The sequence below is a fragment of the Strix aluco genome, chromosome 16 (assembly GCF_031877795.1).
Source record: "Strix aluco isolate bStrAlu1 chromosome 16, bStrAlu1.hap1, whole genome shotgun sequence".
Classification (NCBI taxonomy): Eukaryota; Metazoa; Chordata; class Aves; order Strigiformes; family Strigidae; genus Strix; species Strix aluco.
Window position 1 is genome coordinate 21,212,504 of NC_133946.1, and position 22,176 is coordinate 21,234,679.

The 22,176-nt window shown below is 51.5% G+C and overlaps 2 protein-coding genes across 2 annotated transcripts; both read left to right on the top strand.

Moving 5' to 3' along the window:
* The first annotated feature begins 514 nt into the window (after positions 1 to 514).
* LOC141930683 (acrosin-like) lies at positions 515 to 3,106 on the top strand. The gene is made up of 5 exons (XM_074841884.1): positions 515 to 753; positions 1,066 to 1,263; positions 1,599 to 1,864; positions 2,126 to 2,271; positions 2,750 to 3,106. Exons 1-5 carry the CDS (start codon positions 668 to 670, stop codon positions 3,104 to 3,106), a joined length of 1,053 nt encoding a protein of 350 aa, XP_074697985.1. The 5' UTR covers positions 515 to 667.
* A 13,866-nt stretch (positions 3,107 to 16,972) lies between these two features.
* LOC141930684 (acrosin-like) lies at positions 16,973 to 19,564 on the top strand. Its single transcript, XM_074841886.1, has 5 exons — positions 16,973 to 17,211; positions 17,524 to 17,721; positions 18,057 to 18,322; positions 18,584 to 18,729; positions 19,208 to 19,564. The coding sequence occupies exons 1-5, from the start codon at positions 17,126 to 17,128 to the stop codon at positions 19,562 to 19,564; spliced, it is 1,053 nt and encodes a 350-aa protein (XP_074697987.1). The 5' UTR covers positions 16,973 to 17,125.
* The last annotated feature ends 2,612 nt before the right edge of the window (positions 19,565 to 22,176 follow it).

The window sequence follows — 22,176 nt, forward strand, 5'->3', positions numbered from 1 at the left end:
AACCGCCCTTGTCAATGCTGGCCCAGAACAGCAATAGAGCGCACAGACAGCAAGGACAGGAAGCCTGCCAGAGGGGGTTGCTGGGGCTGACATGGCCAGTGTGGACAGTGCTGCATCTGTGCCGGAAAGTTGACACTGCTTGGGTCTGCTCGGTTTATTGCACTCGCACATCACTGCTTGCCTGCCGCGGCTGTAACCAGATCGGCTCTGCAACACCCAAAAGTGCGTACTGCCTGTAGTAGTCACGTTCTCTGGTGTATGTTTGTTGGGAAGGACCTGGTGGCAAAGGGCTGCAGAGAGCAGGGGGCAGTGAACTCCCCCAAGAGGCTGTGGTGCCACACTGGGTTTTTTCCTGCTCGCCATTGGCAGGCGGTGCTGGGGGCCGACGCTGCTGCCTGCCACAGGGCCTGCACACCCCGTCCCGCAAGCCGAGCATTCAGCGGGGTCTGTCGGGGGTGTCCGATCCCAGCTTCTGCCTCCCCTCCTGCTTGGAAACCCCCATGTTTTCCCCCCCCGCCCCTAGAGACCACCGTGCCCAGCCCCCGGAACCAGCGACACTGTGACATCAGCCCCGTTGCCAAGGGCACCACCGGCACCGCGAGCCCTGTGGGCACTCTGTCAGCTGCTGCACTGGTGGTGACAAGCCCTCGGTTCTGGCAGCTGGCACATGCCGCTGGCAGCGATGCGTTTGCTCCCGCTCCTCATCCTGCTGGCCCTGTGCTGGCCTGCGCACGGCGCCTGGGACAGCTGTGGGTAAGTGGCCGAGGCTCTGGGAGGGAGCTTGGCAACCTGATGGGGTTCCCTGGAGGGTGCCTGCTTGTCCCCCGTGGCCACACCACGGCTTCCTCAGCCCCATGCGGGAGCCTCGGCTCCTCGCAGCACCCGGGCTGCTGGCACAACTCGCCTGCGGGGCTAAAGCAGAAACGGGGGCGGCCGCCCACCCACCCCACGGGGCTCCGTGGCCTCACTGTCCATGCAGCACCTCGTGGGGAGGGCAGACGGCTGACCTTCAGCCGGGACAGCAGCGAGCCATAGAGCAGGACAGTGATGAGTTTCTGGTTACAGGACCTGCGGGCTGCGGCCCATGGCTGCTCACTCCGGCACCTCGCGCGTCGTGGGGGGCACAGATGCCCAGCCAGGGGCCTGGCCCTGGATCGTGAGCATCCAGGATCCCTACGCAGCAGGCACGGGGCACATATGCGGAGGGTCCCTCATCAGCCCGCAGTGGGTCCTCACAGCAGCCCACTGCTTCATCAAGGCCAGGTAAGGAGGGCCAGGAATGGGGATATCCCCCCAGCACTCGCAGGTGCCCCGTCCGCAGCATCACGTGCTACTCCCGTCCCCTTTTCTTGCGGTACACCCAGTGCCTGGGCACTGCAGAGCCTGGCTGAGAGGCTGCTCAGGAGAGGGCTGGGCTCCTGCCACGGCTTCCTACAGCCTCCAGCTCGACACGCCATGAGCCCAAAGCATGCAGGGGCAGTCGCAGCTTCCGTAGTGTGCTTTCCTCTCCCCCGTGTGAAGCAGGGGGCAGGGAACTGCTGGGCTGCTGCAGCATGTGGCTCCTCTCCCTCTGAGCCCTCTCCCCATCTGCCTTCCAGGCACATCACCATGTGGCGCGTGGTGATCGGGGCCACCCAGTTGACTCATCTGGGCCCGGAGGCCCAAGTGCGCAACATTAAACGGCTTCTGGTTCACGAACACTACAGTAGTATCTCGGAGGAGAACGATATTGCGCTGCTGGAGTTGGACCAGCCTGTCCAGTGCAGCTACTACGTACAGCTCGCCTGCGTGCCCGACGCCTCCCTGCGAGTGTCCAAGCTGACGACCTGCTACGTTAGTGGCTGGGGGTCCACGACGGCGAGAGGTGAGTTCCCAAAAGTGCTCGTTTCCCGAGTGCGAGCTTGGCACACGGGGGAGGTGGGCTTGGCTTCCTGACAGCAGGGCTGAGAGCCAGAGTGCGGCTGCGGGGTCGTGTGCCCATAGAGAGATGGGCCTGGCCCAGGGCCCATGGCCAGACAGAAGGGCAACGCCGGTGCAAAGCCAAGCCCCAGGGAAGGGCTCACCCAGACAGGGCAGGAGACCTGGCAACGAGCTGCTGGGTGTTAATTCCTTTCTGTGCTCACAGCCGCAGGATCAACGGATGTCCTGCAGGAGGCCAAGGTTCACCTCATCAACGTCCGCCTCTGCAACAGCAGCCGGTGGTACGCAGGGGCCGTCCACCCCCACAACCTGTGTGCTGGCTACCCGCAGGGCGGCATCGACACCTGCCAGGTAGGAGCCTGCGACAAGGCAGCGCCCAGCGGCACAGGCAGCCCCGGTACAGCCGCCCAGACACACCCCGGCACGGCCTTTGCCTGGCAAGTCGCCCTCCCACCACTGGGTCCCCACCGCTGGCGGGGCTCACCTCCCCTTCCCCAGCTGCAGGCCCTTGCCCAGGGTCCCACTTGTCCCGGGACTCTGCCCAGAAAGCCCATCCAGCGCTCCTGGCAGCCCTGAGGTCCAGATCCCAATCCCAAAACATCCCTCTTGCACACAACCAGCATCGCTGTGCAGAGATGCGAGAGAGCCCTACCCCACAGGCTTACTACCCTCTCCCTGACAAGGTGCTGCAGGCCTCAGCACTGAGCAGAGCCTCTCTGTGCAGCGGATGCAGCCCTGGCAGGTGCTGGCAGAGAGCCAGGGAGCCAGCCCTAGTGCTGCCAGTGGCCACCCGACACCACCTGAACCCTCCCTCTCTCCTCTGCTGCAGGGTGACAGCGGTGGTCCTCTTGTCTGCAAAGATAAGAATGCTGACCACTTCTGGCTTGTTGGGGTGACCAGCTGGGGGAAAGGCTGCGCAAGAGCAAAACAGCCTGGAGTCTACACCTCCACTCAGCACTTTTATGATTGGATCTTGGTGCAGATGGGGCTGCACCCAGCAGCAACGGCTACTCCAACGCCACGGCCAGTCTTCACATCAACACCCTTTCAGAAGCCGAGGCCAACAACGCAAACGGGCAACTCTACGCCCTGTCCATTTCCACGCCAGAAGCTGGCGGAATTCTTTAAGCTGCTGCAGGAGCTCCTGCAGGGCCTGTGGGGGAAAGAGGCTCCAGCAGCAGCATGAGCAGGACCCAGCTCAAGCTGCAGCGCACCGCGACCATCTGCTGGGGCACTGCCTGCTGATCCAAAGGCAGCCTCAGTGTCAAAGGCTGCTCGGTCCTGCCCACACACACAAACGCTCCAGTTGAGCATTCCAGTTGTTGAAATAAAGTTGCTGGTTTTCACCATGCTGCAGTCCAATTCAGTCTCCTGTGCAAGGCAAAGATTCCATGCCCGGCACCTGCAAAATGAGGCTGCAGGCAGCCAGGTCGGGCACAAAGGGAAAGAGTCACTCCGAAGGGCTGGTCAGAGGGGAGGGTGAGGGTGCGGTGGAAGAGGGGGGTGAAAGGTCTTGGGGACAGCAGTTGGAAACGCAAAGTGTCTTACGCCGGCTACTGGTGGGACCCTTGTGTGTGTGTGTGTGTGTGCGTGCGTGTGCACAATGCACCAGTGAACTTGAAACTGGACTCCATCATGACACAGGAGACACAGATCTGGAAAGACCCACGGTTTGCCCCGATGACTGGGTAAGGAGCTTGACATCCAGCCATGGATATTACATGGACTTAATTTCCATTCCGTTAGTTGAGGAATCTCTGCACGTGCTGTGCTTATGAATCGAGGGAGTGAAGGTGTGTTTATGTTTTGCTAGTAAACATCCAATCCTGATCATCTGGAAAGGCAGAAAAGGACTGGCCTGTGCTCATGTTTATGTAAGCGGTGGGTACGAGTACATGGGCGCTGGTAAAGGCATCGCTCTGCCTGTGTCAATCTGTTTTGCCGTTCACATTAATTGTGTAACTCTGTGTGTGTGTTTGTTTACGCGCTCTTTGGACGCAGCAGAACGTGGGAACAGCAGCAGCCACATCCATCAGACTGGGACAGGAGAAGCCTCCGGGGTGTGAGAGTCCACCGGTGGGACCGGAGAGTCCACCAGCTCTCGTGGACCTGAAAGGAGAAATCCCCCGTGTTCAGAAGTCTGCTGGATCTGGCTGCTCTGTAACAGAACGGGGAAGGGGGCCCAATGAAACTCTGCAGCAGAGACGATGGTGTGGACAGAGAGGCAGCAGTGCCTGGGCTGTGGAAGCAATGGGGAGGGCTGGCAGCTGGACTGGCACTGGACAGTCACTGGGCTGCCTGCTAACAAAAGGGCAGGAAGGATGCAAGCTCAAAGCTTTATAAAAAAAGTGATTTGGTGTTTGTTTTCTCCAGTAGGTACCATTAAAGCATCTGGGCAGGACCCTTCCCTGCAGGCCCAAGAATGGCTTAGCTCTCCTGGCAAGCTTTGCCTTGAAGCAGCATGCAGTAACAGCTCAAAGTTTTGATAGCCAGCCAGCCTGTATGCTGGCACAGGAGGATGAGTCCAGATGATCCCCCTGTTCCCACAGAAGCCACAGCTGAAGTAGTTCACACTCCAGACGCTGGCCCGTGAGCCCTGCCCAGGCAGCCGCTCCCTACCTCTTTGGGAGAAGCTGGATTAACTGTTCTGCAGACTGGGCCTCTTCATTTCCTAGTCTGGGTGGAACACAGCAAACAAAGACAAGGCACAGGACTCTCCTGAGCAGTGTCCACTCACACATAGAACACTAAGAATTCACCTACACACAGGTTCTGTCTACAATACGGCTGTAACACCACATCCATATGCCTCAGTCCTCCGGCACAGTCCGTGCGATCCGTGCATTCAAGGCTGGCTTGACACATCCTACAGGAAAGGCTTTTATTAGGCAAGATCTATCATGCCCCAAACCACACCCCTGAACCAAATGAACTTCCCTAGACTGCAGTGGGAGCCCAGACACCTTCTTCAGGTGGACACACCTCGTCATAGCTGCCATGATTTCTACCATGAATGCCAGCAAGGAAGCCCATGTCTGACACTGTACTGATGGAGAACAGCAGGAGGCTGGTCCTGAGGGTATGTGTTCTCTCGCTGATGCTGAGCAGAAAGCATTATGCACTCTGACAGGATGCAGGAGACAGACCACAACCCAGATGACAACAATAATGAGTGCCTAGCTGTCGTTCCTGAGAGGAGGGAATCATCCAGTGATCCGCAGAGGAAGGTGAACAGCTTTGCCAGCAGGTCTGTTTAGACACTGTAGCCCAGAGAAGTACCACAGAACCCTGCAGGCCGAATTACCAATACAAAGGCAGTTACTGACTGTATGGGGGAGGGGAGCCACATAACAGGTTATGCTCCTTTTCCATCAAGACATCCTGCAATTTTTATCTAGGTACTGCTCCAATCAGCTTTTGAGTTCTTGCTGGGGGAAATGGGCAGTGGGGTAAGGACAGAGTTGGAAGGACATCGCTTGAATAAAATTTAAATGGATCAAATCAGTATTTTTAATTGCTAGCAAAACAAAGAAAAGAACCTGTAAGACAGCATGCAAGGTCAGTAGAGGACCCAGCTATTCATCTGGCAAAATACAGCCCTGAAAGACTAAGACTCAAGAACTCATCTGGACCTAACAGATGTATGACATTCCTTCTCAGCCAGGTCAGAATCCTGAGATGTTGAAAGAAGATATACTGGATATACTGAAAGAAGATATCACTGGAAGAGACAAGAAATACAAGGCAGAGTAATCATAAAAAGCACTATACAGGAGAAGTGTCAGCTGGGACTGTTATTTGTCAAACTCCCCCAGATCACAGCTGTGACACTACCCTTACCGTGACACAAGCAGGACCCTTATGGTAATAGGTGCATGGGTGCTCTGGAACCTCTCCTGCCCAGCCGTGTCCCAGAAGTCTGTACACACAAAAACCAAGCTTAGAACGACACAACTTCCCAAGCCCTGCGTTCCTCACAACTTAAAGCCAGGATGCAAAGTCCAGTCCACCTACTCAGGGTCACAAATTAGGTTTCACCTCACTGATCTGAAAGATTCCAGGGCTGAGATTATGCAAAACTAGGGCCTTTTCTTAGCCAGGCTTAGCTATGAGTAGTGCAGACACTGAACATCGCTATAAACATACTAGCAAAAGAGAAGTCATCAGTAGACATGACTTGTAAAGGATAGTAAGACAGAGCTCGTCAAAAGTGCAAAGAGTGATAACAATATACGATACTTTATCACTAGAGATGACAACAGGAAACAACATCTAAACGTCTTGAAACAGCTTGATTTCTGACACAGTGATAAATAGCCAGGTGCCTGCCATGGGAATTGTTCCCTCTCCTTTCACAGGCAGGAGTGGCCTTGGGAGGGGAAGCATTTCCTCCAAACTGCCCGGGCAGGGGAAGGGAAGGTGATCGCTGCTGTAGGGCTCGTTCTCTTCAGATCTGATCAAAACACACTGGTATTTTGACCATTTAATGTAAAGAGCTGTGAATCACGGTAGTCTTCTTGTTGTGGTCCTCAGAATCCTGACACTGTGGTCAAATCAAGTTATATTTTCACCCTTCCCAGACTATTAACCCAATCCCAGAATATCGTCAGTGCAACGAACTCTGTATTACCTTATTCATTTAGACCCACAAGATGATATGGCTTAGAGACATAGAATCAATCCACAGAACAAAAAAAAAGGCATTGTGCGATGCTAATCCCCTTCAGCAAACAGCAGATTAAAAAACCTCCACAGAGTACATGGCTGCTTTTTGTCCCTTCATGATTTTAGTAGATTTGTTTTCTTCCATTACAGATAGCAGACACTCTGTTCTACAAAGTGTCCCAAACACCCTACATTTTGGTGGGAGGGTTGCTGAGGGGATCAGGGATGAAGGACAGAAATCTACAGGCAGTGAAGCTTCATTAATTCCACTAATCACAGACCAATTTGTTTACAGGAAAGTTTTGTGGTTTGTTTGTTGTTTGCCTTACAAGGGTGAACAGGTGTCCTAATATCTTCTGTGTGTGGAGTAACAGAGGAGCAGCCACTACTGAGAGCGCTCTGCTCAGCCTCAATTCATGAATGGAAAAGTGATTCTGCATTCGACAGCAAGGATAAAACGGAATCCTGCTGTTCAGTGGGAGACAGAATCTAAGTATCCTGTAATATAGTTTGCTACATCACCACATGTCAGGCTTGACTTTCCTAATTTACACCAGTAAGTTCTTACAGAAGAATAAATCTTTTCAACTCAAGGCTTCTGATTTACACCAGGGCAAATGGAAGTGCAGGAGGCCCTTCTTATCCTAATAAAATGTGTCAGCTACTGTTAAATGCAGTAATGGCAGATACAATAACATGTTAGTATTGTATTGCAAGATAACAATATCAGCACTGGATTGAAAGGGGAAATCAGTTACTGTTTGTTGTTGTCATTTACACCACCATTCTCAAAAATCAATTAATTGGTTGCAGTGCTCTCCAATGCCAGCTGCTTTTTAATTAAAAGAATGAATCAAACCACTACTAAAAAGAAATCAGAAGCACCCACTTTGGGGAAAAAGTTTTCAAAGGATGGCTTTAACATACGCTATTGCGTTCAATTTTAGGTGATACAAGGCCACACAGAAGGTATAATTTCCTTCAGTAAAGTCACACCTGAAACTATATGGGGAGTGTTTTTTCTCCTTCCGTTCCCAGATTCTTCCATGGTACAAGGGTGTTTGGCCGCAGATACATAGTTTGTAGAAGACAGTGCCAACAAAACACCAATCACAATGCAAAGACCCCTTGTCTAAATGATTCTCATTAACATTTTAAAAAAAATTATTCCGTTTTTAAACAAAGACAGCCAGTTTAAAGGTATTTGGGCTAGAGCTTTCAGCACTATTCTCATTTTCAAGCTGAAGTGCCCTCTGCTGGCCACGATTCCAGGTGCCTTTGCTCATACATTTCGTATGGAACTTTTTCTAAACATCAAACTTCGTTAGAAGAGGGCAGACTCCTATAACAATATATCATTTAACTGTTGAAAATGATTTTCCTTTTTACATCAACAGGATCTGCATTGGGGGAAATTATAAAGGGCATTTAAAATTTGCGCCAAGAATCGAAACCTCGTTAGCTTTGCTCAGGTGCTCTGATTCTGTGGATAGATGACAGGCAGGTGAATGAAGAAGAGAACAGCAAAACAGGTGGACCAGTGCTACAAACACAAAAGAGAAGATTAAGTGTGATGGAACAGAGACTGCAGAAGAGATTCAGCATGGAGATTCAAGAAGAGAGAGCATACAAAATCCATCCAGGAACTAAACCGTTAGGCAGCTACATCCTTCCTCTTCTCCATACTGCAAAATGTAGTTGCTAAAGGGTTTGTGCAGGTTTTGGCTGTCACAGCATTCAGAACGACAAAGACAGAGGGGCTAAACCCAAATATACAGGGGAAAAGACCCCCCAAACATTCAAAGAGGTTTTGGAAGAGAAAGTATATCCTGGATCAGTGGAGAAAGGGACAAAGAACACAAGTGACCTCAAATTCAGGTCCAAGATGCACTAGGAGAAAAGAAAGTTAGATATCATTTGAAGGGGGAAAAAAAATAAATTAAAAAGTCAATAAAACCAGACTTTCCATTTGGCTAAATTAGATTTCAGCCCTGAACTTACCTAGGATGGTGAGGTCAGATTTCTCCACATCATTTCTCTGGTCAGCAGATGGGTAGGTCATCCTTTATTTCTCCTTCTGAACCTTCTCTCAATCTACAGATGCCTGTAGACTCGAGAGCTGCTTCCTCCGATTCCCTGGCGCTTTGCAGCAATCTAGTTCTTCAGAGCTCAGCGGGGGTAACAGGAGACTTGTCTGTCTTTGAGGACAGAGGACAGCTTCAGCCAAAGAATGTTAGCTTTGTGAAGCAGCAGTAAACTCCTGAGAGGTACCTGCCTGGACCCGAGGAAGAACAAATTACTCCCGAGCTGTTCCATCTTTTCCTGCTCTTACCTTGCCATCCAGATGCTTCGTGAGGAAAACAACGCAGAGGAGACATGTTTTCTTTCCCTTAAAGATTACAAGCCAAAAATGTGCATTTTTTTTAGGATAGGGTGTTTCTCTGGTAGAGATGAACAACAGCACTGAGGCAGTAAGAAGGATCTGTAATGCTGAGAACCACAATTAAAACTTAAAACTGATCTCAGGCTGCCCCTATAAATCTTTCATTTTTCTTACCATTATCATTAGTTAGACTTGTATAATAAAACAAATATCATCTTTCAAAGGGCAGGTGGAGAAATCAGGTTTCATGCTTGCTAACTGAAAGACCTGATAAAGGAGACAAAGTATTAAGATGCATCCAGATCATTAAGTCTTTGTCTTCAAAGGATTTTCGTCATTAGCAAGTTACTTTTCAATAGAATTTTTGGGTGCATGTTGAAAATATTTTATTGCCTTCACATTTAACATGAAGCTCAAACACTACAGAAAACTAATTTTCAGTGTTTCGCTAAATCTAAAGCAGTTTTAGGCTATTAGGATCAGTCTCCTAGTGCATTACATGAACTTTAATGTCATCAGTGAGAGGGGGGAGGGATAATCAGGCTTAATAGGCTTAGCCAAAATACAGCCACTGGCATTCAACCACATGCCGATAGTTGCCAGCTTTCTGGATCTCTGAGGCTACTGCACCATCTCCAACGCTACTGTACGATAAATCAACTTTTTAAAAATGTAGCCATAGAACCAAGGTCAAACTGATATCCCCATAGCTAAAATGACCTTGCAATAATCAAAAGATGAACAGGTACCCTTCATTTTTCTGCTGAGTTTAGACATGCACATAAAAAGATACTCATTTTAGTTCTGCTTTTCTAGCAATAGGTGGCACTATCAAATGCCACTTTCATAATTATCTACTGTTGCACCATAGCATTCTATATTCCAGTGGAAGAACAGCAAGGAACATGGCTGAGGTTATTTTTCTTTCTGCTTCCCCTAAACAGAACAGAAAATGCACCTTGCAGTTGTTTTGTTTTCTGTTTTAAACTGTAATCATGCTCAAATACATTTTTACACCAGTTAGAAACTTGAGAGAAATATGTTATTGGGTTTTAGAGTATGCTACTTTAGACAAGTGGCAAGCAGATAAACATGCTCCATGCTCCACCAATCTCTATGCTAATATTAATATTTTTAAAAATCATGGTTTTAAAAATAGATGTTCTGTCAGCACTTTCAACCACCTTTTTGTGACCTGTTAAAGTACATAATATCACTACTTTTCCCCTCAATTTCCATATTTTCCCAGATTTGTAGATAATACACACGGTTCACAAATAACACATCTTCTTAGCTTGCAAAAGAAGCACTCTGCTACTCTTCCCCTTCAACTTGTTGACCACCTTTCTCTCTCTTCTTTCTCCAAACTCACCAGTTTCGTTCTCTGTGCAACTGCCCGTGCTGCACCTTTCCTTCTCCTGCTCCAGGCATGCTGGCTCTGCAGGCCTGAGTTCAGAAAGATGCTTAACAGCTGCAGCACAGAGTCAGAACCCTGAGCTCAGTATTTTTGAGGCTGATCATGTACAAAACATTGTTTTGGAGATTTGCCACTTCTCCAGTGTAATTTTTGAAGCCCCAACTCTCATAGAACACGCTTCTCACCCGAGCTGTTTGCATAAGGGATAGACTTCATAAGAAAGAAAAGTATACCAGACTAAGTCTCTTTTGGATTTGAATTTCTTTTGTTTCAAAGTAAAATGCGCTGGAAGCCCAGAAAAAACTTCTGTTTGTCTCAAAGCAAGGAAAGAATTAAACACCAAAGCTGTTTTCTGAAGTCTTTGGGTTATTATGGCAAAAGCATCAAATCGGTCTTAAAATTGCTACGTGCCATTAGGCAACCTTCTACTTTCTCCACAGATCAGCCACTTCCCTGCAATTTCACAGCACTGTCTAAGGCAAAGTGTGCCCAGACTGCACCGACAGTGAGCTGACACGACACACTTCATGTTCCATTGCCCACTGTCCTTAGCTGTTGGTGACTCAACTGCTGTTCCCACAGAATAACGACACACTTGGCCTCTGCCTGTGACTCACGTGTTGCTACAGGGCTTCTTTTAACTGAAACACACAGCGTGTACTTTCTGTTTTGGAGCAACAGCCAAACATGTGGTAGAGAACTTATGTACAATGCACACAGTGACAAACAGACGGCATCCTAGGAGGAAAAAAAAGGATTTCAATAGATTTTTAAAAAAGTTTTTAATTTACAGTGCAAGTTAAAGGATGCAAACCAAGCAATAAAGCAGATACAACTGACTGTTCTTTTAGAATTGAAAGAAACACTTAAGTGATATTTCTCATTAGCTACATCATTTAAGGTTCATCTTAATTTAGTCCATGGACTGCAAGATTAGAGGATCAATCTTGTCTCTGTTGGTGTAAATGGCCGTGTTTGCTGTGGCTTTAGTCAGTCAGGGTTATTCCTGACTCCAGTGATTTACATAACACCAGACAGAATGTTTTTCCTTTGTTGCCACAGCAATTCACCTGCTACAGGTTCTGCAGTTTTGGGGGAGGCGACTGCTCAAACATCCACTCAATTCCCCCAGAGCTCAGTGACATTGTTCAACAGTTCTGAAATACCGATTGGGTGAACCACGACACTCACGACTTTCTAACAGCGAAAAAATGCAGCGGCTTCCAAAGCACTGCACAAATGGAGAGTGGGAGCAGCGATCTGCACGGCAGCAGGTCTGATCCATGTACACACTGACATGACCAGGAAGTCTGTACAAAATGTGCCTGGAAGTCTTTTTGTAATGCTGATTTCAACTATAAACCTGTCCCTGTTGCTGCAGTATCGGGTGGATTCACGTTATGTTACCTTGTTTTCTGGGTGAAATTAGTATAAAGCAGCTGAAAGAGCTCAGACTATGATATGAATTAAACCCAGACTAACTCTATAGAAAATCTCACGAGATTCACAGATCTCAGGCATAAACTACAGCACAGCTGCTGTGAAGTGCACACCACATACAGCACCAGGGCCACGCACACACGCCGACACAGCCAGTTCCTTCTGGGAGGAATCCCACCAGCACGGACTGACAGCGGTGCGCGGTCGCTCTGTGTCAAAGGAAACCAAGCTGCCTACTAGGAAGTGTAATTTGGAGCCGTTGCAGTGTTGATGTGTTGAATCTTTTAGAAACTCTGGTAGGAGAAAAAGCCAACTGTTAACGAACCAACATAATATGAAGTAAACTAGGATAGGAAGCCAACTGATGATTTAAGCAATAGTTTTCCCAATACAATGTCATGCAAATGCCCTAGAACATAGCAAGGAACCTGCTTTGCTTTCAGAAAGAGCCAAAATCCAGTGCCTTTGGTGTAAGAGGCACCATTCATGTCTAAACTTAGGGCAAGAACATTCTTGCATTTGACAATGCCTTTCTGAGGTCTTGCTGTCATTAAAAAAGACAAATGAATAAGATAAAGCTTTCTGAAATTAGGCAATGCTAGGTTATTTTTTATCTAGATTAACTCCCTTATCCCTTCCATGACACAGCTGCACAAATGCTTGTAGTGGCAGAAAGCAAAAGACTAAGATGAAAGGCCAGCTTGGAAAGCAGAGAGGAGAAGACAGATACTACCTTTTTGCAGTAGCAGCGCTGAAACTGTGGCCTGAGACATCTTGCTATTGAAAACATCAAGTCCTTTTAATCTTGTGCAACATATCTGAAATCAGCCAGAGGTAATGCTGACTGTCCTTGAATTCATCCTGCATTATGCTTACAGAAGCTTAATTAAATTAGCTGTTTGGTGTGCACATGCTCATTACAACTGACTGTACTCTGTGTTTAAAAAACAAACCCAATAATCTTCCTTTGGAAACACATGCTTTCATCAGGTGCACAGGTGATAAATAAAGTAATTTTCAGCAGATTATTGACTTCAGGTTTCTAAGTCAGTTATGTAATTTAGAATTCCAAGCACATACACCAGTGCCCTGAAATCAATCCTGTGGGTCACCACTGTGTCTGTTACAATGCACACTCCCTTTTCGCTGATATACACCTCTGCACCTCCATCCCATCAGAGACAGGCAGCTTTTCACCTCCCCCAGTATAATGCACACGCATTGCCATACTATCAAACCCAAATCCAAGATTTGTTAAATACGCTTCTTTAAAAATCACTGAAACTCTTTCACATCCCATTTAATCTCTGCATTCTTCTTCTCTAAGGGTGAATATAACTTCCCAGTTTCCAGTAGTCTGGAGATAATTCTGGACAAGCCTCTAAGTAATTAGCTGGGGAGCAAACTTTCTTTTTCCATCAGCAATGCTAGTGAGAAAAAAAAAGAAAAATCCTGCGATGCTTTTTGTTAGCTGTAATGGCGGGAAAAGCTGAAAAATTTGTGGTGAGTGTTTGCATGTCAATTAGAATTAAGAAGAAAAACCAGATGATTAGTTATTATTCCTACTATATGTCTCCAAGGTAAATCTAAGCAACAGAAAATGAGAAGTGGAGACAAGATGACTTTAAGAACTGCCAGAAGTGTTTCACGTCCCAGTATACTCACTTGTTTATGGCTCCTTCAGTTCTGCAGGTCAAAGATTCCCAGAAACTTGTAAATCATACTTACCCTAGGTATTGCACATCCCTAAGTGACTACACACCTACAGCCTCTTTGCACTATTCGCTCGAGCCGGTGCTAAATACTCCACTCCTAGGCTAGCAGAAAAGGCAGGTATCTCCGTAGAAACCTGCAGCTTGCTGAAGCGTGTGTGCAGGTGGCACAGAAATATCTACTTCCCACAGGCACTTAACAAGAACATACTTGCTCAATAATTACACACAGTGTAATTTAATTACACACAATGTAATTTAATAAAATATTGCAGTCTGGTAAAGGAGAAGGAAGAGTGCTGAATTTCCCTTTCTTTCCTGATGGTTTGCGGGGAGCCCAGCACAGAGTACCAAGTGCTGAACACGGAACCTTCTGGATGATGCTGGAATTGCTTTCTGCACACGAGCTCTGGTCTCTGCCACGGGAATATCAATGGCAAGACAAATTGTTTTGACCAGCTGAAATAATCTAAGCTTTAATCAACAGTGGTGAAGGACAGTTATATGCTTTGCTTATCCTCAGCATAGTTTTGGGCAGTTTGGAAACACGTGCTTAATATTAAACAATTCATTTCTTTCAAACGGTCACACAGAGATATTCCCAGAGTCTTATTACTTGAATTTACAGGCAGCAGTATTGCTGAGGTAAAGGACTTTACTCAGCCCCATGGAGTTACAGATGAGGACAGACACTGAAGACTCATCAAGGAAAGCTATTCATTAAAGTTTCAGTGTTTGTTTCACAGCGCCTCTGCCAGCGGTCATTTGTGCAGTGGGAGGTGGGGGGTTAATGCAGCCCCTGCCCCATGAGCCGATACTAACGAAAATTGTCTGGAAGCAACAATCAGCATGTTGATGGGGTGATTGCGCACCAGGTGAAAGAACCCAGTTTTGGGACAACAAACACACACGCACACCCTGACTGCACACCAACACACACACACACACACACACACACACACACACTCCCTGACTGCAGACCAACACACACACTCCCATGGACAGCACTCCTCAGCCTCCTGCTGCCACTGCTCCCAGCCTCTTGCCGCTCCATCCCCTTCAGTTGCTCCACACTGGAACCCTGTCCCAAGCCCACCAGACCCCCCCCACCCCCAGCTAACCCAGCTCAGCCCTAGAGCTACCCTGCAGCTCTGTCCCAGTGACCCCTCTGGCTAACGGGGCGCTGGGGCAGCCAGCTGTGGGCTGGGGAGATGACCAGCCCTGCTTGGAGGGCAGCTCAGTGCAGCCTGGGCTCGGTGCTGGGTGTCCAAGCTGAGGCCTCTTGACAGAAACCCGGACTTGGTCAGGGTGGGACCGTGACACAGCATCATCTCCAGAGCCAGAACAGCTCCCTTCAAACCATGGTCCAGAAGAAGCAAAGGGCGTGCCCCAGTGCCCAGAGATGCCAGCTCAGCTGGAGGTGTGTGGTGCAGCCCTGGGTGGGAACAGAGCTGGGAGCTGCAGCACCATCACGTGCCAGGGGCCAGGAGCGCAGCAAGAGGGGGTTGGGATGGACGGTCCTGGCAGCTTCAGAGGCAGGACCTTGTGCAGCCAGTGCAGAACGGACACGTCTAGGTGGGAAGCAGCTCAGGGTGTGCATGCTTGAGCACGTCCAGGTCCTTCATGACTCCGGGAGGTGGAAATGTGGCCGGCGGTTGGCAGGCCTGGTCCTCTTGTAAGGTCTGTCAGGGGTGCTGGGGCTGATCAGTCAGGGGGGCTGCAAGCACACGCCATCCACAGGACTGAAAGGGTCTCTCTCTCCTCTTGCTCGGGAGCTAGGCCAGCTTCAAGTTCAGCAGGGAATGGCACACGCACGCAGCACTGCCACCCGTAGCTGGCCCTAGACACGGGGTGTTTCCAACTGACGGGTCCCTCTGACCTGTGTTCCCTTCTGCCATCGCTAGCAGCCAGGCCTCTGGAACCACCCCCCCCGGGTACAGAGTGGGGCCACGCAGAAAAGGATTTGGAACTCACGTGTGAGTAGCTCCTTGATCCCCCCTTCTCTCCATTTTCTGTGCTTATACATCCCCCTCATCTTCCCCAACTCCTCCCTTTCTCCGCCCTTATCTCCTCTCACACAAGGGACCCACCCCTGGTTGTTTTTCCCCCTTGCTCCCAGGTTTGCTCCATCTGTGAACACATTTGGTGTTTCAGGTGCTGTTAGTGAGGTCACCTTGGCCTTCCATGGCATTCCTCATGCTGTTTCCTGGGTACTGCTGTCCCTGCCAGATTCCTCTCCCTAAAATGACCCCATCTCTTCCTTCAATTATCTGTGAACTGCGGCCATCTCCCACATCATTCCCCCTTAGCCACCTGCCAAATCTGGTGCTGGAAGAGCAGAGTATTCACGGAAGACAAGATGCCTTCTCTCAGGCCGTCTTCTGCCTGCTCTGAGCAGATCTGGGGCACCACCTTCAGGCCAACTTTCAGAAACCGAAGCGGCCTTGAGTCCAGTTTGGGGCCCAGCCCTGGTGCCTCTGAAGCCGTGCTACACCTCAAGGGCCCTGAGAGCAGCTGTTCCACTTTCAGACGGAGCCTGCCCTGGCATCCTAGGGACCAGGCTGGGCACTCAGCTGTGTGCCTTATGTCTATCCACACAAGCCAGGATGCCAGCAGGGAGCTCCCACAGCTTTCGTGAGCTTTGAGGCTGCCACTCTTCAAGCCACGGCCTCCAGGGACCCAGCCCTGCTCGGCAAAGGCAACGCAGGTGGCTGGCTCCTGCTTCTCTCCCGTGACTGCCCTGCACGGCCGCATGTGAGCACGGCTCCGCCATACAGCTGCAGAAGGCAGACTGACGAGCTGAGGCCGATCCAGGATTGACCAAAGCCATGGAGAATGGCATGTGGGGCTGAGAGCAGGAGCAGTCTTCTCTGTTTAGGGCTTGCAGTTGCCTGTCCTCGGCCACGTGTACCAGGTGCCACAACCGCCCTTGTCAATGCTGGCCCAGAACAGCAATAGAGCGCACAGACAGCAAGGACAGGAAGCCTGCCAGAGGGGGTTGCTGGGGCTGACATGGCCAGTGTGGACAGTGCTGCATCTGTGCCGGAAAGTTGACACTGCTTGGGTCTGCTCGGTTTATTGCACTCGCACATCACTGCTTGCCTGCCGCGGCTGTAACCAGATCGGCTCTGCAACACCCAAAAGTGCGTACTGCCTGTAGTAGTCACGTTCTCTGGTGTATGTTTGTTGGGAAGGACCTGGTGGCAAAGGGCTGCAGAGAGCAGGGGGCAGTGAACTCCCCGAAGAGGCTGTGGTGCCACACTGGGTTTTTTCCTGCTCGCCATTGGCAGGCGGTGCTGGGGGCCGACGCTGCTGCCTGCCACAGGGCCTGCACACCCCGTCCCGCAAGCCGAGCATTCAGCGGGGTCTGTCGGGGGTGTCCGATCCCAGCTTCTGCCTCCCCTCCTGCTTGGAAACCCCCATGTTTTCCCCCCCCGCCCCTAGAGACCACCGTGCCCAGCCCCCGGAACCAGCGACACTGTGACATCAGCCCCGTTGCCAAGGGCACCACCGGCACCGCGAGCCCTGTGGGCACTCTGTCAGCTGCTGCACTGGTGGTGACAAGCCCTCGGTTCTGGCAGCTGGCACATGCCGCTGGCAGCGATGCGTTTGCTCCCGCTCCTCATCCTGCTGGCCCTGTGCTGGCCTGCGCACGGCGCCTGGGACAGCTGTGGGTAAGTGGCCGAGGCTCTGGGAGGGAGCTTGGCAACCTGATGGGGTTCCCTGGAGGGTGCCTGCTTGTCCCCCGTGGCCACACCACGGCTTCCTCAGCCCCATGCGGGAGCCTCGGCTCCTCGCAGCACCCGGGCTGCTGGCACAACTCGCCTGCGGGGCTAAAGCAGAAACGGGGGCGGCCGCCCACCCACCCCACGGGGCTCCGTGGCCTCACTGTCCATGCAGCACCTCGTGGGGAGGGCAGACGGCTGACCTTCAGCCGGGACAGCAGCGAGCCATAGAGCAGGACGGTGATGAGTTTCTGGTTACAGGACCTGCGGGCTGCGGCCCATGGCTGCTCACTCCGGCACCTCGCGCGTCGTGGGGGGCACAGATGCCCAGCCAGGGGCCTGGCCCTGGATCGTGAGCATCCAGGATCCCTACGCAGCAGGCACGGGGCACATATGCGGAGGGTCCCTCATCAGCCCGCAGTGGGTCCTCACAGCAGCCCACTGCTTCATCAAGGCCAGGTAAGGAGGGCCAGGAATGGGGATATCCCCCCAGCACTCGCAGGTGCCCCGTCCGCAGCATCACGTGCTACTCCCGTCCCCTTTTCTTGCGGTACACCCAGTGCCTGGGCACTGCAGAGCCTGGCTGAGAGGCTGCTCAGGAGAGGGCTGGGCTCCTGCCACGGCTTCCTACAGCCTCCAGCTCGACACGCCATGAGCCCAAGGCATGCAGGGGCAGTCGCAGCTTCCGTAGTGTGCTTTCCTCTCCCCCATGTGAAGCAGGGGGCAGGGAACTGCTGGGCTGCTGCAGCATGTGGCTCCTCTCCCTCTGAGCCCTCTCCCCATCTGCCTTCCAGGCACATCACCATGTGGCGCGTGGTGATCGGGGCCACCCAGTTGACTCATCTGGGCCCGGAGGCCCAAGTGCGCAACATTAAACGGCTTCTGGTTCACGAACACTACAGTAGTATCTCGGAGGAGAACGATATTGCGCTGCTGGAGTTGGACCAGCCTGTCCAGTGCAGCTACTACGTACAGCTCGCCTGCGTGCCCGACGCCTCCCTGCGAGTGTCCAAGCTGACGACCTGCTACGTTAGTGGCTGGGGGTCCACGACGGCGAGAGGTGAGTTCCCAAAAGTGCTCGTTTCCCGAGTGCGAGCTTGGCACACGGGGGAGGTGGGCTTGGCTTCCTGACAGCAGGGCTGAGAGCCAGAGTGCGGCTGCGGGGTCGTGTGCCCATAGAGAGATGGGCCTGGCCCAGGGCCCATGGCCAGACAGAAGGGCAACGCCGGTGCAAAGCCAAGCCCCAGGGAAGGGCTCACCCAGACAGGGCAGGAGACCTGGCAACGAGCTGCTGGGTGTTAATTCCTTTCTGTGCTCACAGCCGCAGGATCAACGGATGTCCTGCAGGAGGCCAAGGTTCACCTCATCAACGTCCGCCTCTGCAACAGCAGCCGGTGGTACGCAGGGGCCGTCCACCCCCACAACCTGTGTGCTGGCTACCCGCAGGGTGGCATCGACACCTGCCAGGTAGGAGCCTGCGACAAGGCAGCGCCCAGCGGCACAGGCAGCCCCGGTACAGCCGCCCAGACACACCCCGGCACGGCCTTTGCCTGGCAAGTCGCCCTCCCACCACTGGGTCCCCACCGCTGGCGGGGCTCACCTCCCCTTCCCCAGCTGCAGGCCCTTGCCCAGGGTCCCACTTGTCCCGGGACTCTGCCCAGAAAGCCCATCCAGCGCTCCTGGCAGCCCTGAGGTCCAGATCCCAATCCCAAAACATCCCTCTTGCACACAACCAGCATCGCTGTGCAGAGATGCGAGAGAGCCCTACCCCACAGGCTTACTACCCTCTCCCTGACAAGGTTCTGCAGGCCTCAGCACTGAGCAGAGCCTCTCTGTGCAGCGGATGCAGCCCTGGCAGGTGCTGGCAGAGAGCCAGGGAGCCAGCCCTAGTGCTGCCAGTGGCCACCCGACACCACCTGAACCCTCCCTCTCTCCTCTGCTGCAGGGTGACAGCGGTGGTCCTCTTGTCTGCAAAGATAAGAATGCTGACCACTTCTGGCTTGTTGGGGTGACCAGCTGGGGGAAAGGCTGCGCAAGAGCAAAACAGCCTGGAGTCTACACCTCCACTCAGCACTTTTATGATTGGATCTTGGTGCAGATGGGGCTGCACCCAGCAGCAACGGCTACTCCAACGCCACGGCCAGTCTTCACATCAACACCCTTTCAGAAGCCGAGGCCAACAACGCAAACGGGCAACTCTACGCCCTGTCCATTTCCACGCCAGAAGCTGGCGGAATTCTTTAAGCTGCTGCAGGAGCTCCTGCAGGGCCTGTGGGGGAAAGAGGCTCCAGCAGCAGCATGAGCAGGACCCAGCTCAAGCTGCAGCGCACCGCGACCATCTGCTGGGGCACTGCCTGCTGATCCAAAGGCAGCCTCAGTGTCAAAGGCTGCTCGGTCCTGCCCACACACACAAACGCTCCAGTTGAGCATTCCAGTTGTTGAAATAAAGTTGCTGGTTTTCACCATGCTGCAGTCCAATTCAGTCTCCTGTGCAAGGCAAAGATTCCATGCCCGGCACCTGCAAAATGAGGCTGCAGGCAGCCAGGTCGGGCACAAAGGGAAAGAGTCACTCCGAAGGGCTGGTCAGAGGGGAGGGTGAGGGTGCGGTGGAAGAGGGGGGTGAAAGGTCTTGGGGACAGCAGTTGGAAACGCAAAGTGTCTTACGCCAGCTACTGGTGGGACCCTTGTGTGTGTGTGTGTGTGTGCGTGCGTGTGCACAATGCACCAGTGAACTTGAAACTGGACTCCATCATGACACAGGAGACACAGATCTGGAAAGACCCACGGTTTGCCCCGATGACTGGGTAAGGAGCTTGACATCCAGCCATGGATATTACATGGACTTAATTTCCATTCCGTTAGTTGAGGAATCTCTGCACGTGCTGTGCTTATGAATCGAGGGAGTGAAGGTGTGTTTATGTTTCGCTAGTAAACATCCAATCCTGATCATCTGGAAAGGCAGAAAAGGACTGGCCTGTGCTCATGTTTATGTAAGCGGTGGGTACGAGTACATGGGCGCTGGTAAAGGCATCGCTCTGCCTGTGTCAATCTGTTTTGCCGTTCACATTAATTGTGTAACTCTGTGTGTGTGTTTGTTTACGCGCTCTTTGGACGCAGCAGAACGTGGGAACAGCAGCAGCCACATCCATCAGACTGGGACAGGAGAAGCCTCCGGGGTGTGAGAGTCCACCGGTGGGACCGGAGAGTCCACCAGCTCTCGTGGACCTGAAAGGAGAAATCCCCCGTGTTCAGAAGTCTGCTGGATCTGGCTGCTCTGTAACAGAACGGGGAAGGGGGCCCAATGAAACTCTGCAGCAGAGACGATGGTGTGGACAGAGAGGCAGCAGTGCCTGGGCTGTGGAAGCAATGGGGAGGGCTGGCAGCTGGACTGGCACTGGACAGTCACTGGGCTGCCTGCTAACAAAAGGGCAGGAAGGATGCAAGCTCAAAGCTTTATAAAAAAAGTGATTTGGTGTTTGTTTTCTCCAGTAGGTACCATTAAAGCATCTGGGCAGGACCCTTCCCTGCAGGCCCAAGAATGGCTTAGCTCTCCTGGCAAGCTTTGCCTTGAAGCAGCATGCAGTAACAGCTCAAAGTTTTGATAGCCAGCCAGCCTGTATGCTGGCACAGGAGGATGAGTCCAGATGATCCCCCTGTTCCCACAGAAGCCACAGCTGAAGTAGTTCACACTCCAGACGCTGGCCCGTGAGCCCTGCCCAGGCAGCCGCTCCCTACCTCTTTGGGAGAAGCTGGATTAACTGTTCTGCAGACTGGGCCTCTTCATTTCCTAGTCTGGGTGGAACACAGCAAACAAAGACAAGGCACAGGACTCTCCTGAGCAGTGTCCACTCACACATAGAACACTAAGAATTCACCTACACACAGGTTCTGTCTACAATACGGCTGTAACACCACATCCATATGCCTCAGTCCTCCGGCACAGTCCGTGCGATCCGTGCATTCAAGGCTGGCTTGACACATCCTACAGGAAAGGCTTTTATTAGGCAAGATCTATCATGCCCCAAACCACACCCCTGAACCAAATGAACTTCCCTAGACTGCAGTGGGAGCCCAGACACCTTCTTCAGGTGGACACACCTCGTCATAGCTGCCATGATTTCTACCATGAATGCCAGCAAGGAAGCCCATGTCTGACACTGTACTGATGGAGAACAGCAGGAGGCTGGTCCTGAGGGTATGTGTTCTCTCGCTGATGCTGAGCAGAAAGCATTATGCACTCTGACAGGATGCAGGAGACAGACCACAACCCAGATGACAACAATAATGAGTGCCTAGCTGTCGTTCCTGAGAGGAGGGAATCATCCAGTGATCCGCAGAGGAAGGTGAACAGCTTTGCCAGCAGGTCTGTTTAGACACTGTAGCCCAGAGAAGTACCACAGAACCCTGCAGGCCGAATTACCAATACAAAGGCAGTTACTGACTGTATGGGGGAGGGGAGCCACATAACAGGTTATGCTCCTTTTCCATCAAGACATCCTGCAATTTTTATCTAGGTACTGCTCCAATCAGCTTTTGAGTTCTTGCTGGGGGAAATGGGCAGTGGGGTAAGGACAGAGTTGGAAGGACATCGCTTGAATAAAATTTAAATGGATCAAATCAGTATTTTTAATTGCTAGCAAAACAAAGAAAAGAACCTGTAAGACAGCATGCAAGGTCAGTAGAGGACCCAGCTATTCATCTGGCAAAATACAGCCCTGAAAGACTAAGACTCAAGAACTCATCTGGACCTAACAGATGTATGACATTCCTTCTCAGCCAGGTCAGAATCCTGAGATGTTGAAAGAAGATATACTGGATATACTGAAAGAAGATATCACTGGAAGAGACAAGAAATACAAGGCAGAGTAATCATAAAAAGCACTATACAGGAGAAGTGTCAGCTGGGACTGTTAT

Excerpts from the sequence above, each read along its gene's own strand:
- LOC141930683 (XM_074841884.1), top strand. The coding sequence starts at position 668 with ATGCCGCTGGCAGCGATGCGTTTGCTCCCGCTCCTCATCCTGCTGGCC. Across the intron at positions 1,264-1,598 it reads CACTGCTTCATCAAGGCCAG|GCACATCACCATGTGGCGCG; the intron begins GTAAGGAGGGCC and ends TCTGCCTTCCAG. Across the intron at positions 1,865-2,125 it reads GGGGTCCACGACGGCGAGAG|CCGCAGGATCAACGGATGTC; the intron begins GTGAGTTCCCAA and ends CTGTGCTCACAG.
- LOC141930684 (XM_074841886.1), top strand. The coding sequence starts at position 17,126 with ATGCCGCTGGCAGCGATGCGTTTGCTCCCGCTCCTCATCCTGCTGGCC. Across the intron at positions 17,722-18,056 it reads CACTGCTTCATCAAGGCCAG|GCACATCACCATGTGGCGCG; the intron begins GTAAGGAGGGCC and ends TCTGCCTTCCAG. Across the intron at positions 18,730-19,207 it reads GTGGCATCGACACCTGCCAG|GGTGACAGCGGTGGTCCTCT; the intron begins GTAGGAGCCTGC and ends CCTCTGCTGCAG.